Source organism: Dreissena polymorpha, chromosome 11 (genome assembly GCF_020536995.1).
Source record: "Dreissena polymorpha isolate Duluth1 chromosome 11, UMN_Dpol_1.0, whole genome shotgun sequence".
NCBI lineage: Eukaryota > Metazoa > Mollusca > Bivalvia > Myida > Dreissenidae > Dreissena > Dreissena polymorpha.
Window position 1 is genome coordinate 16,889,817 of NC_068365.1, and position 14,908 is coordinate 16,904,724.

Sequence of the window (14,908 nt, forward strand, 5' to 3'; positions counted from 1 at the left end):
GGATGACCTTGACCTTGAACTTCCACCACTCAAAATGTGCAGCTGCATAATAACGCCACGTTGAATTTTGTTTTGTTTACCCTTGTCCTTGAAGGATGACCTTGACCTTGAAGGATGACCTTGACCTTGAACTTCTACCACTCAAAATGTGCAGCTTCATGAGAACGCCGCTTTGAAATTTTTATTTTATTTTTGACCTTGAAGGATGACCTTGACCTTGAACTTCAACCACTCAAAATGTGCAGCTTCATGAGATACACATGCATGCCAAATAGTCAAGATGCTATCTTTAATATTAAAAAAGTTATGGCCAATGTTAAAGTTTTCGGATGGACAGACATCATATATTTGACATTTGACCTTGAAGGATGACCTTGACCTTCACCTTTCAAAACTCAAAATGTTCAGCTCCATGAGATACACAATGCATGCCAAATATCAAGTTGCTATCTTCAATATTAAAAAAGTTATGACCAATGTTAAAGTTTTCGGACGGACAGACGCCATAAATTTGACATATGACCTTGAAGAATGACCTTGACCTTTCACCACTCAAAATGTGCAGCTCTATGAGATACACATGCATTCTAAATATCAAGTTGCTATCTTCAATAGTGAAAAAGTTATGGCAAATGTTAAAGTTTTTTTCGGACGGACGGACAGACTGACTGACATACTGACACACTGACATACTGACGGACAGTTCAACTGCTATTTGCCACCCTACCGGGGGAATAAAAAGTATTTTTGGGGGGTGGAGGGTGTGGGGGGGGGGGTATAATGTGAAGGTGTGGTGGTAATTTATTAGATGATCTTTAAACAAGAGGGCCCTAGTTCGCTCACCTGAGAGGAGTCGGTTCATTCAATATTTACCTAATGTCAAACATGACCTAGATATTGACCAGACAAACATCCTGGTCAAGTTTCATAATTATTGAAGCAAAACTCTAGCGTAGGGAGTGTTTTTGTTTTTGTAAGATTTGAAATGGTGACTTATATTTTGAGTTGACTCCCCAAACATCAAACTTTGCTTACAAGGATTTTGTATAATATAATGAAAATTTGGACAATCTAAGGGCAATAATTATGGCATTAATTATGTGATTTTGCTCATCATCAAACTTGACTGAGATCTTTCAGCAACTTTGATAAAGAATGCTTGAGAAATGTGAATGCTATAGTGTTAACAAACCAAATGTGGACGGACAGCGGACGAAGACCAATCCTAAAACTTCACCTGAGCAATCAGGTGAGCTAAAAAGTGTGTTTCACCGATCTGAGCCATTTTCCAACTTGTCCAAGAAATCAATAAAACCAATGTATTGACTAAGTTTCACGATGATTAGGCAAAAAATGTGACTTCTATAGTGTTCAATCACAAGGTTTCTCTCTATATAGTCACATAAGGATAACTGCCCCACCCCTCTGGCAGCCATGTTTATTGACCCATCCGGACCATTTGCAAACTCATCTGAGATATATATAAAACAAATCTATTCACCAAGTTTCATGATGATTGGGCAAAAAATGTGACTTCTAGAATGTTCACAAGCTTTTTTTTACTATATAAATATAAGAAAACTGCCCCCCCCTCGGCTATGTTATTTAACTGACCGGAACCATTTTCCAACTCAACTCTCGTATTTAGGAAACAAATGTTCTGACCAAATTTCATAAAAATTGGGCTAAAAATGTGACTTCTAGAGTGTTCACATGTTTTCACTATATACATATAGAGAAAAATGCCCCGCCAACTGGCGGCCATGTTTTTTCACCGATCTGGACCATTTTCGAACTAGTCCGACATATCAATTAAACCAATGTTTTGATAAACTTTCATGATGATTGGGCAAAAATTGTGACTTCTAGAGTGTTTACAAGGTTTCTCTATAGCCATATTAGGAAAACTGCCCAGCCCACTGGCGGCCATGTTTTTCAATGAACCGGAACCACTTTTAAACTCACCCAACATATCATTAACACAGACATATAGACAAAGTTACATGAAGATTGGGCATTAAATGTGACTTCTACAGTGTTTACAAGCTTTTTCTTTTTTTTGGACCTAGTCACCTAGTTTTTGACCCAACATGACCCAGTTTCAAACTCGATCGAGATTTCATTGAGACAAATCTTCTGAACAAGTTTCATGAAGATCGGACAATAAATGTGGCATCTAGAGTGTTTACGAACAAATGTGGACGGACGGACGACAAAAAAAGACCAGACACAAAAGCTCACCTGAGCAATCAGGTGAGCTAAAAACAAGAACTGTCATCATAGGATGACATATGCCCCCTATAAATGCTTTGATAGAAGTTATAGCATTTTTCAAAACCTAAACGCAGATTTCGAAACCTAAACGCGGACCATAAGTTTAAGGTCAAGGTCACAGGGGTCAACATTTGTGTGCGTATGGAAAGACCTTGTCCATATAAACATGCATACCAAATATGAAGGTTATATCTCTAGGGACATAGAAGTTATGAGCATTTTTAGAAACCTAAACGCAGATTTCGAAACCTAAACACGGACCCTAACTTCAAGGTAAAGGTCACAGGGGTAAAAAATTGTGTGCATATGGAAAGGCCTTGTCCATATACACATGCATACCAAATATGAAGGTTATATCTCAAGGGACATAGAAGTTATGAGCATTTTTCGAAACCTAAACGCAGATTACGAAACCTAAACGCGGACCCTAAGTTCAAGGTCAATGGTCACCGGGGTAAAAAATTGTGTGCGTAAGGAAAGGCCTTGTCCATATACACATGCATACCAAATATGAAGGTTATATCTCAAGGGACATAGAAGCTATGAGCATTTTTCGAAACCTAAACGCAGATTTCGAAACCTAAACGCGGACCCTAAGTTCAATGTCAAGGTCACAGGGGTAAAAATTTTGGTGCGTATGGAAAGGCCTTGTCCATATACACATGCATACCAAATATGAAGGTTAAATCTCAAGGGACATAGAAGTTATGAGCATTTTTCGAAACCTAAACGCAGATTTAGATGGAAAGGCCTTGTCCATATACACATGCATACCAAATATGAAGGTTACATCTCAAGGGACATAGAAGTTATGAGCATTTTTCGAAACCTAAATGCAGATTTTGAAACCTAAACGCGGACCCTAAGTTCAAGGTCAAGGTCACAGGGCTAAAAAAATGTGTGCGTAAGGAAAGTCCTTGTGCATATACACATGCATACCAAATATGAAGGTTATATCTCAAGGGACATAGAAGTTATGAGCATTTTTGGAAACCTAAATGCAAAGTGTGACGGAAAGACAGACAAACAGACAGACGGACGTAAGGACGGACAGTCTGATCACTATATGCCCCCTTTTCTTCGAAAGGGGGCATAAAAACATCCAACCTCGAATAACAATTAACACATAAATGAAATACAACTACACTGTATTATTATGAAAACATTAATAATCAAAGGGGAATAACTACTGTATTCTTACATGCAATATTTAGAAGAGTTGTCTCACATGTTACATGACCTTAATTCATTATTGTTTGCAAGCCTTTTTACTATATAAATATAAGGAAAACTGCCACGTCCCCCTGGCAACCATGTTTTTCAACAGACCGGAACCATTTTCAAACTTAACTCACGTATCTAGGAAACAAAAGTTCTGACAAAATTTCATGAAAATTGGGCCAAAAATGTGACTTCTAGAGGGTTGACATGTTTTTACTATATACATATAGAGAAAAATGCCCCTGCCCACTGGTGGCCATGTTTTTTCACCGATCTGGACCATTTTCAAACTCGTCCGAGAAATCAATAAAAACATTGCTTTGACCAACTTTCATGATGATTAGGCAAAAATTGTGACTTCCAGAGTGTTTACAAGGTTTCTCTTTAGCCAAATAAGGAAAACTGCCCCGCCCACTGGCGGCCATGTTTTTCAACGGACTGGAACCACTTTTGAACTCAACCAACATATTATTAAGACAAACGTGGGGGATGGTTTGGGTGGAGTCTATTGTGGTATATCAGGTAAGAGTCTTTTTGTCAAAGTATCATTCAAATCTAATCATAACTAAAGAAGTTATGGCAATTGTAGCAAAATTTAATAATTTGATCTTGAGAGTCAAGGTCATTCAAAGGTCAAGGTAAAATTCAACTTGCCAGGTACAGTACCCTCATGATAGCATGAAAGTAGAAGTTAAGTGGATCTTAACGCAAAATGTAACCATATATTCAAAGTTTCTAAGTCAAAAAAGGGCCATAATTCCGTAAAAACGACAATCAGAGTTATGCAACTCGTCCTTTACTGTCCCCTTATGATAGTTTGCGAGTGTTCCAAGTATGAAAGCAAGATCTATGATACTTTTGGGGTAAAGTGGACCAAAACACAAAACTTAACCAAATTTTCAAGTATAAAGGGCCCATAATTCCATCAAAATGCCAGTCACAGTTACATAACTTTGCCTGAAAAGTTCCCTTACGATAGTTAGTAAGTGTTGCAAGTATGAAAGCAATAGCTTTGATACTTAAGGAAAAAAGTGGACCTAAATACAAAACTTAACCAAATTTTCAATTTTCTAAGTATAAAATGGCACATAATTCTGTCAAAATGTCAGTCAGAGTTACATAACTTTGCCTGTACAGTCCCCTTATGATAGTTAGTAAGTGTTGAAAGTATGAAAGCAATAGCTTTGATACTTAAGGAATAAAATGGACCTAAACACAAAACTTAACCAAAATTTTCAATTTTCTAAGTATAAAAAGGGCACATAATTCTGTCAAAATGCAAGCCAGAGTTATCTAACTTTGCCTGCCCAGTCCCCTCATGATAGTAAGTAAGTGTACCAAGTTTGAATGCAATAGCATTGATACTTTATGAGAAAAGTGGACCTAAACGCAAAACTTAACCGGACGCCGACGCCAACACTGACGCCGACGCCAAGGTGATGACAATAGCTCATAATTATTTATAAAAAAATAGATGAGCTAAATATAATAAGTGAATTTGAATTGCGTTTGCCATGTCAAAACGTCCAGCAGATTCGTCTGCTTGTCCTAGCAACGAAAAAGTGAAACACGCATGTAAGTTTCAAGACAAGTGGACGACTGAGTTTGCATGCATTGCAAAAGCAAAAAGGGTTCAGAATTTGTTTGTGTTGCAGCGAAACACGTTTGCAACTGATGTAGCGTACGGATTTCATTCTTTACATAGATGGTGACGTCATTACACGTGCTATTGTCATTAAGACCGGTGTGTACACAATGGTCCGGATTTGAGTGTACGATCTACTGTGTTTTTTTTATATTGTGATTGCGTTAATAAATGACTTCCGTGTACGTATGTTTGTATTTTTATTTCAATGTACGTATGTTTTGATTTCATGATTTATTATTACTATTATAAATGAATAAACAGGTATCAGTGTATTTCGGATAGGCTTCCGAACTTAGCAATTTATGATCTGAAAACAAAATGCAAACCCAAAATGCATATATTCTATATATATCTCCATATGTATACATGTCCCGGAAAATCGACAAAAGTCCCGGAAAATTTAGCTCAATGTCCCGGAAATGGTCTGAAAATTTATGGCAGTGTATGGCTAAGAAGTAATGTTTGAAACCTATTGATTTGAGTGTGAGGACAGCCAGATGCTCATTGTGACACTTTGAAGCCTTTTTCCTGTGAAGAACCAGTACTTATTGCCAGTGGGGAAGTGGTTTATGCAGATATTGCACTTGAGCAGCAAGCATTTACTTCAAAAATATAGTGTAATCCAGTTTCAACATTTTTGTTCCATCATTAATTTTATCCTATTACCAGATGAAAATCGATAGTATAACAACGATTGTATAAACTTTAGCTTTATACTATTGCTATTTTTTGATCAGATTTGTTTTTTTCCCAAAATTGGAGAATATGTTTTTGCCAACTACGGAAAGATAAAATCGTAAAAAAATGCGATATTTTATAAGTATTATTGGCAAAAGGGACGAAATAATAGGATAAATAGAATATTATGTGAGTTTTGGAAAAAATCAGATAAGATCTAATTTATCATGCTCTGCTCGAACCATGGTAGGTCTCGGCAAACCTAGCGCTAACAATGTTCTTAGCCTCGCATGATAAACTTGATCTTTCATAATCCAAAACTCACATAATATTCTCTATTTACAAGATTTTGGGGATAGGGTATATGTGTGTAATATCAGATACAACCTTTTTGACCTTAGCCCTTTGAGTTTGTTTTTTTTAACTTTTTGTTATTATTAATTGTCACTCTTTTTGTTTGTTAAGGTAACGCGACGTGGGAGAGCAAGGCACAATGATCACTGTAACAGTTTCAAATGCTTACAAATTGAACAAGTGTTTACTAACTCTGGGATGAAACCTTTTGATCGTGATCTACCTCCATGTTAAACAAGGTCTTGCCCAGTTTGCAGTCTTGTGATCTATTTAAAATCACTTCAAGCCAAATTTATTGTTGGGCAAATATTTGTACAGAAAGATTTGGAAAATAACTTTCTATATCAAGTGATATTACCTGGCAATTTCTCTTTGGTGATTGTTTTACTGTGTTTCAAGTATTTTTAATAGACTCTTCATATTGAGCTGATAATTATTATAAAATTGCTGGATTGTTTAATTTAAATCCTGTAATAGATCAATATCAGTTGCTTTTTGCATTTATTACATGTTAAGGACTTGAAATTCATTTTAAAAACAGTATAAGAGAACTTAAAAGCAGCAGACTTGAATATAAATGCCATACAAATACGCTTGTTTAAACAATACATGTGTTTGTCAGAAACACAATGCCCTCTATTGCACCGCTTTGGGTTTTTTTCCCTTTGACCTTGAAGGATGACCTTGACCTTTTACCACTCAAAATATGCAGCTCCATGTGATACACATGCATGCCAAATATCAAGTTGCTATCTTTAATATTTCAAAATTTATCGCAAAACTTTAACCAAGGTTAAAGTTTTCGGACACACACAATGAATGACAGACAGACAGGCCAAAAACAATATACCCCCGATCTTTCAAACCGGGGGCATAAAAAGTATATCATAAGGAGACGATGTCTTCGAAAAGTTATATTTTGCAATGCAAAATATCAGTACAAAATGTGGTTAATTGAACACAACTTTTGTTAGTATGGTGCAAAGTTTGTTACTGATAATTGCACCAATATAATGTACTACAAGATAAATGATATTTTTGATTCTATAAATATACTGCACTACTGTACAAAATAATAATTGTGAAATCTGCTTTTATTTCCGCAATAAACATATCGTCTTGTTTAGAGCAAATACAATCATTAAGGGTTTGAGGCTCACTCTGGGAACAAAGGGTTTAATGAATGAGTTAACAGTTTTGTCCCAGATTAGCCTGTTTGGACTACACAGGCTAATCTGGGTAAACACTTAATGCATTTGCATTAAACCCCATCTTACCCCTGCAAAGGCCCATCAAGTTCCTGCCTCACCTCGATATTCTGCTGCATCTGTTTACTTCGCAAGTCCATCTCAGCATGGAAAGCCGCCTCATTGAGTTCCCGCTGGGTGTTCGAGTTGTCATCCAGACGAATCAGAGTGCTCTTAAGTTGGCGCTGATCTAAAAATAGAACACAAGGGTATTTTATACTGTTGGCTCAGATCTTCATAAACAGCACACAGACAAGTCAAATAAAATAAATGGGCCATGCTCTGTGAAAAATGGGTTTAATGCATGTGCGTAAAGTGTCATCCCAGATTAGCCTGTGCAGTCCACACAGGCTAATCAGGGACGACACTTTCTGCCTAAACTGGACTTCTGCTAAGAAGACTTTCTTTTAACAAAAAATAACAGTGGAAAGTGTCATCCCAGATTAGCCTGTGCGGATTGCATAGGCTAATCTGGGATGACACTTTACGCACACACATTAAACCCCCTTTTCACAGAGCATGGTTCAAATAGAAAAAAACACAAACTCTATTCCTGCTGCTTGAGTTTCACTTTTTTTTTAAGTAAAAATATACCAGTAGGTCAGAAACTTTTCAAAATATAAAACGTGCAATCTACAAACATTTGTGAAGTAAAGGGTATATAAAGGGATACTACAGAGTGTTCAGCATAAAACAATTATATATCTTATAAAAAGGTGTGAGGGACAGAACAGTTTTACATTCAACTCTCTACATCAATGCAGTTTGTGTGTTCCCCTTTATATTTATATGATTGTCATTGCAAGAGCGTTAGTACTTAAAGGCTATGTTCTCATATTAGTAATTACTACCATATTGCATTCTGTGTATTAGTATATTTTTTATCATTTAAGTAATGTTTTTCCCTATTCTGATATTCGTTCTGACAAAAATATGTTTAATTGCTCTTAAAATTGAATGTTAAACATTTAAAAGAATAAAGTTTTTAAATAAGTCTTCGTTCTATCAGTGGAATCGTGACCTCACTTTAATGCATTGCATTCCAACCTGCAAGGTATAGTGGTCAGTTCGTGGTCAGTACAAAGATTGTTATATCATATAAACGCAATAGCGTTAACTTGGTGAACTGCAATTTGATTTTGACCAAAAATATTTTAATTGAAGAAATTCGGCGATATAATTATGGTATGTCAATAAAAAATTCTGAATGTGTTTTCAACAATTCCATGATTAATACTATTTTAGATTAATTTAACAAGAATTATAACACCATATTGACCAATTTATTAAGTATGAGCGCGATGACTCACATTACTATTTACAATCCAATCAAACAGGTCTGTTTGAAGAAGGCGCCTACAAATATTTCAAATATGCACGGATAATTCGCATTAGGCCAGTTGACTTGTGCGTTTTCATTTTTTCATTTGTATTTCTGTTCTGTTTTGCAAAATAAGCCCAAATTCGATTTGCATGTGATGCAGCTAAGAACTGCACAGAAAAAGACATTCGCTATCTTTGATAACTCTTTACCTTTCACCAACACCAACCACAATCAAAGCCGTATATATCTTGTTTTATTTGAGCCTAGCTCTAGGAAAACGGGTTAAAATGCATGTGCATCACGTGTTATCCCAGATAAGCCTGTGCAGTCCCCACCACGTGCATCACGTGTAGTCCCAGATAAGCCTGTGCAGTCCCCACCAAGTGCATCACGTGTTATCCCAGATAAGCCTGTGCAGTCCCCACCAAGTGCATCACGTGTTATCCCAGATAAGCCTGTGCAGTCCCCACCAAGTGCATCACGTGTTATCCCAGATAAGCCTGTGCAGTCCCCACCAAGTGCATCACGTGTTATCCCAGATAAGCCTGTGCAGTCCCCACCAAGTGCATCACGTGTTATCCCAGATAAGCTTGTGCAGTCCCCACCAAGTGCATCACGTGTTATCCCAGATAAGCCTGTGCAGTCCCCACCAAGTGCATAACGTGTTATCCCAGATAAGCCTGTGCAGTCCCCACAGCCTTGTCAGGGAAGACATTTTACCCCTAAACTGGATTTTATATAAAGAGAGACATTATTTCCATGAAAAATACACAGAAAGTATTGTCTCTGATTAGTCTGTGCATCCAGAGTGGAGATCAAACTGTGGACTGTGCAATCATTAGTGGGACTGTGCAATCATTAGTGGGACTGTGCAATCATTAGTGGGACTGTGCAATCATTAGTGGGACTGTGCAATCATTAGTGGGACTGTGCAATCATTAGTGGGACTGTGCAATCAGTAGTGGGACTGTGCAATCATTAGTGGGACTGTGCAATCAGTAGTGGGACTGTGTCCTTTGTTAACCCTTTGCATGCTGGAAAATTTGTCGTCTGCTAAAATGTTGTCTGCTAAATTTCTAAAATTAGCATTTTCTTCAATTTTTTTTCAAAGAATACTATCAGAATAGCAAACAGTTTGGATCCTGATGAGACGCCACGTTCTGTGGCACAGGCCTTCAAAATTCGGTTCCCACACTGAAAGAGTTAAATCCAAAAGAGCTTTTGTTTCTATTGTTAATTAGCCATGAATGACTTAATTAAACAAGAAGTCAGTAAGAATGGGCAGTGCTTATTATCTATTTCCAAAAAAATAAATGAGATTTTGTGTGAGATTTTTTTCAAATATTTATTAAGATTTTTGAAAATTATTGGAATGGTGTCCATAATTTTTTTTTATTAATATTGCAATAAACCACTGTTGAATGTTTGTTCAAAATGTGTTTGTTTCATATATTCAGCTATTGCAAGTATACTAGCGTTAGCTCACAAATAATGCAGACGCAATTTTGCAAATCAGTATGGGCTTAGCTACGCTAGGAACCGTAACCCGTGACAGCCTGTGTGGATAACTGCAGTAAAATTAAGCAGATGACGTATGATAAAAGCATCTGCTCTGACCACCGCATCTGCCTGTTCTCACTGGTACAGTACATAGTGTGTATTTAACAGCTTGTAAGACAATGTTGGCCAGTCTACTGTTTATCATTGAAATCTGTACATATTGGCTTAATGCATGTCAAAAAAGATTAGCCTGTGCGCACTGATTAACTGTATCAATGATTTGAAAATAAAAGACACATTTCGACCTGTGTTTTAAGACACACTCTTTATAAATTTGAATGGGTTGTGGTCATTTCAAACTTGCGATATAAAAAGCTATAACATAATTTTGAAAACTGAATTGCGTCTAAGAGTATACAACAGGGAACAAATTCAGTGCCTTCAGCGCTTTGATTCATATTGGGCATGGGGACCTAAAACTTCCCCAAATTTGAAAGCAACAAACACTGCCTACCATCTCGCTGTTTAATGGCAATGTGAGCCTTGGTGAGCACCAGATCTGCACTAAGCTTTCTCTTCATCATCTCCGCATTCTTGTTGTCTCCATCGCTCTTCCTGCAAATCAACACTCAAATGTATAACAAGGTACTTGTTTCAGCTTTAAAGGACATTCAGTTAGAATATTTGAGCCTCCCTCCGTGAAAACCGGGTTAAATGCACAGACATAAAGTGTCCTCTGCCCAGGCTAATCCAGAGGAAACACTTCAATATTATTTTTTAGGGATGGGAATCATAAACAAAATCAGTATTTGGATTAATGCATCCAGTATTCGAATATATCCTGATATCTGTATCATTTTATATGTAAACTATTAATGACTAGTGCCAACAGCACAACACTACAAAAAATTAATATGTTATTTAGCACTCTCAACACTATATTAAACAAAATAACGCATTAATATAAGTAATTATTAAAAATCATTTATTTATAAGAAAAATATCAAAGTCTCAAAATACATAATTGCTTTTTTTTTCAACTGCCTAAAACTGAAAAAAAAGAGATGTGTTTATCAAAAACACAATGCCCTCTATAGCACCACTTTGATTGATTTATTTTTTGACCTTTGACCTTGAAGGATGACCTTGACCTTGAACTTCCACAACTCAAATGTGCAGCTTCATTTGAACGCCGCTTTGAAATTTATTTATTTTGACCTTATACCTTGAAGGATGACCTTAACCTTGAACTTCCACCACTCACAATGTGCAGTTTCATGAGAGAGCCGCTTTGAAATTATTATTTTTGACCTTTGACCTTGAAGGATGACCTTGACCTTGAACTTCCACCACTCAAAATGTGCAGCTTCATGAGATACACATGCATGCTAAATATCAAGTTGCTATCTTCAATATTGAAAAAGTTATGGCCAAGGTTAAAGTTTTCAGACGGACAGACGCCATATATTTGACATTTGACCTTGAAGTATGACCTTGACCTTCACCTTTCACCACTCAAAATGTTTCAGCTGAGATACACATGCATGCCAAATATCAAGTTGCTATTTTCAATAGTGAAAAAGTTATGGCCAATGTTAAAGTTTTTGGACAGACGGACAGACACCATATATTAGACATTTGACCTTGAAGGATGACCTTTACCTTCACCTTTCACCACTCAAAATGTTTCACCTGAGATACACATGCATGCCAAATATCAAGATGCTATTTTCAATAGTGAAAAAGTTATCCATCCCACCACTCAAACTGTGCAGCTTCATGAGATACACATGCATGCTAAATATCAAGTTGCTATCTTCAATATTAAAAAAGTTATGGCCAAGGTTAAAGTTTTCAGACGGACAGACACCATATATTAGACATTTGACCTTGAAGGATGACCTTCACCTTCACCTTTCACCACTCAAAATGTGCAGCTCCGTGAGATGCACATGCATGCCAAATATCAAGTTGCAATCTTCAATATTGAAAAAGAAATGGCCGAGGTTAAAGTTTTCAGACAGACAGACGCCATATATTTGACATTTGACCTTGAAGTATGACCTTGACCTTCACCTTTAACCACTCAAAATGTTTCAGCTCCATGAGATACACATGCATGCCAAATATCAAGTTGCTATCTTCAATAGTGAAACATTTATGGCCAATGTTAAAGTTTTTGGACGGACGGACAGACGCCATATGTTAGACATTTGACCTTGAAGGATGACCTTGACCTTCACCTTTCACCACTCAAAACGTGCAGCTCCGTTAGATGCACATGCATGCCAAATATCAAGTTTCCACCTTCAATAATGCAAAAGTTATGGCCAACGTTAAAGTTATTTTTCCGGACGGACGGACGGACTGACATTAACACATACTGACATACACACATACTGACATACACACATACTGACAAACTGACTGACGGACAGTTCAACTGCTATATGCCATCCTATCGGGGGCATAAAAATCTAGCAAGTTACGATATTTACATTCTATATATAAGTAACACATGTTTAGAAATTCACACAAATATTTAGCAAAAGTCCATTCAATGCAACAGTAAAGACAGACACAATTTTATTTGTACACAGCACATTTTTTAGAACATTGCACCCGTTATCTTATGGAAAGCAGCCATTTGGTATCAATTGTCTTTAAAAAACAAACACGGAAGTGTTTTCTTACCCAAAACACAGTTTAGGAGGGAAGTGTCTTTCCTGGTTAGCCTATGCAGAATGCCCAGTCTATTCTGGGATAACACTTTATGCACATGTATTAAATCCTGTTTTCTCAGAACAAGGGTGTTAAAGTTTAGGAGGAGGGTGGAAGTCAATGTTATTTTTGGCAGGTCAGATGTGGTCTGGGGTAGAGATATATTGTCATATTGTTATATTCTATTTGTTTGTTTTTTTATAAATTGTTTTGTTGCAAATGACTCTATATAACTGATAACTGTTTAAGTTTTTTAAGAAAGACAACGGATGTGAAACAGGGCATGAAATAAGTCAGTTGTTGGGTGATTTTTGCTGAACCATTTTTGATTTACCTCATACTGTTTAACCCATTTTTGCCTAGCGTCTAGAAAAAAGGCCTTGGCAAATAGCTTAGACCCAGATGAGACACAGCATGATGCGGTGTCTCATCAGGGTCTGCGCTATTTGCTTAAAGAATTTCTGTAAGAAATATTCTAAATGTAGAAATAACAAGGGCTGTTTGTAAAACATGCATGCCCCCCCCCCATATGGGCTCTCCGTTGTAGTGACAGCCATTGTGTAAATATGTTTTTTGTCACTGTGACCTTAACCTTTGACCTAGTGACCTGAAAATCAATAGGGGTCATCTGCCAGTCATGATCAATGTACCTATGAAGTTTCATGATCCTAGCCATAAGCGTTCTTGAGTTATCATCCGGAAACCATTTTACTATTTTGGGTCACTGTGACCTTGACCTTTGACCTAGTAACCTGAAAATCAATAGGGGTCATCTGCAAGTCATGATCAATCTACCTATCAAGTTTCATGATCCTAGGCCTAAGCGTTCTTGAGTTATCATCCGGAAACCATTTTACTATTCCGGGTCACCATGACCTTGATCTTTGACCTAGTGACCTTAAAATCAATAGGGGTCATCTGCAAGTCATGATCAATGTACCTTTGAAGTTTCATGATCCTAGACCCAAGCGTTCTTGAGTTATCATCCGGAAACCACCTGGTGGACGGACCGACAGACCGACATGTGCAAAGCAATATACCCCCTCTTCTTTGAAGGGGGGCATAAATATACTAGACATGCCTGATATTGGAAATAAATTGATTCAATTTAGAAGGATGGGAGAGTCCACTAGGCATAAATTGGAACTGTTCCAGATGCCTGACAGACTTTTGCAGTGACATTTGAATACCTTGACTTAGCATTCTGACAGTGAAGACAGTATATGCACAAAGAGTGAAACACTTAAGTTAAACTTTCCTCACATAATAAATCTTCATTATTTTTTGAAAGAGTGGACAGTTTTTGCACAAAATGTAAAAAACTAAAGTTACAACTTTAAACACATGATAAATCTTTATTGCAGCATTTAGATTTTTAACCTATAGCAAGTATTCTTTTTGCACTTTAATGAAGGCCACACCAACAACAATTGGATGGGTATTAACACAGCAAGGATTGCAATTAAATAAATTCATGCGAATTTAATATATTTAGTTATGTTCTTGTTTAAACATTTTGGTGCATAAATTATAAATATACACGAGCCTCTCTTTGGTAAAACTTAAATGCATGTGTGAAAAGTGTCCGCCCAGATTAGCCTGTGCATTTCATCAAGGCTAATCAGCATCAACGTTTTCTGCTTTAAGTTATTTTTCTTTTAAACTTAAAACTTTAAAGTAAGTCTGTTCTTCGCAAAAATCAATTACTTTAGGCAGAAAGTTTTGTCCCTGTTTAGTTGGTGCAGACTGCACAGGCTAATCTGGGATGACACTTTATGAACATGTATTAAGCCCCATTTTTCCAGGGCCAGGCTCATATGATTTATGAGAAGCGTCATCCAAATTTGGCATTTGTGTCTTTAATATTTTTTATTTTAGACTGCTTGTAACACTTTTACCCTAAAATGTAACCTTCTATGATGGCTAATTTTGCCACTTACA

At 36.8% G+C, this 14,908-nt stretch overlaps 1 protein-coding gene across 4 annotated transcripts in view; it reads right to left on the minus strand.

The window, feature by feature from the left end:
- Positions 1 to 14,908, minus strand: part of LOC127851027 (trichohyalin-like) — a 65,994-nt gene that overhangs the window by 34,887 nt on the left and 16,199 nt on the right. For all 4 annotated transcript variants that reach the window (XM_052384476.1, XM_052384473.1, XM_052384474.1 and 1 more), the window contains 2 exons: positions 10,761 to 10,861; positions 7,485 to 7,612 (listed from right to left, as the gene is read on the minus strand). In XM_052384476.1, coding sequence (XP_052240436.1) covers positions 7,485 to 7,612; positions 10,761 to 10,861 — 229 coding nt within the window. The remainder of the gene's footprint in view (positions 1 to 7,484; positions 7,613 to 10,760; positions 10,862 to 14,908) is intronic.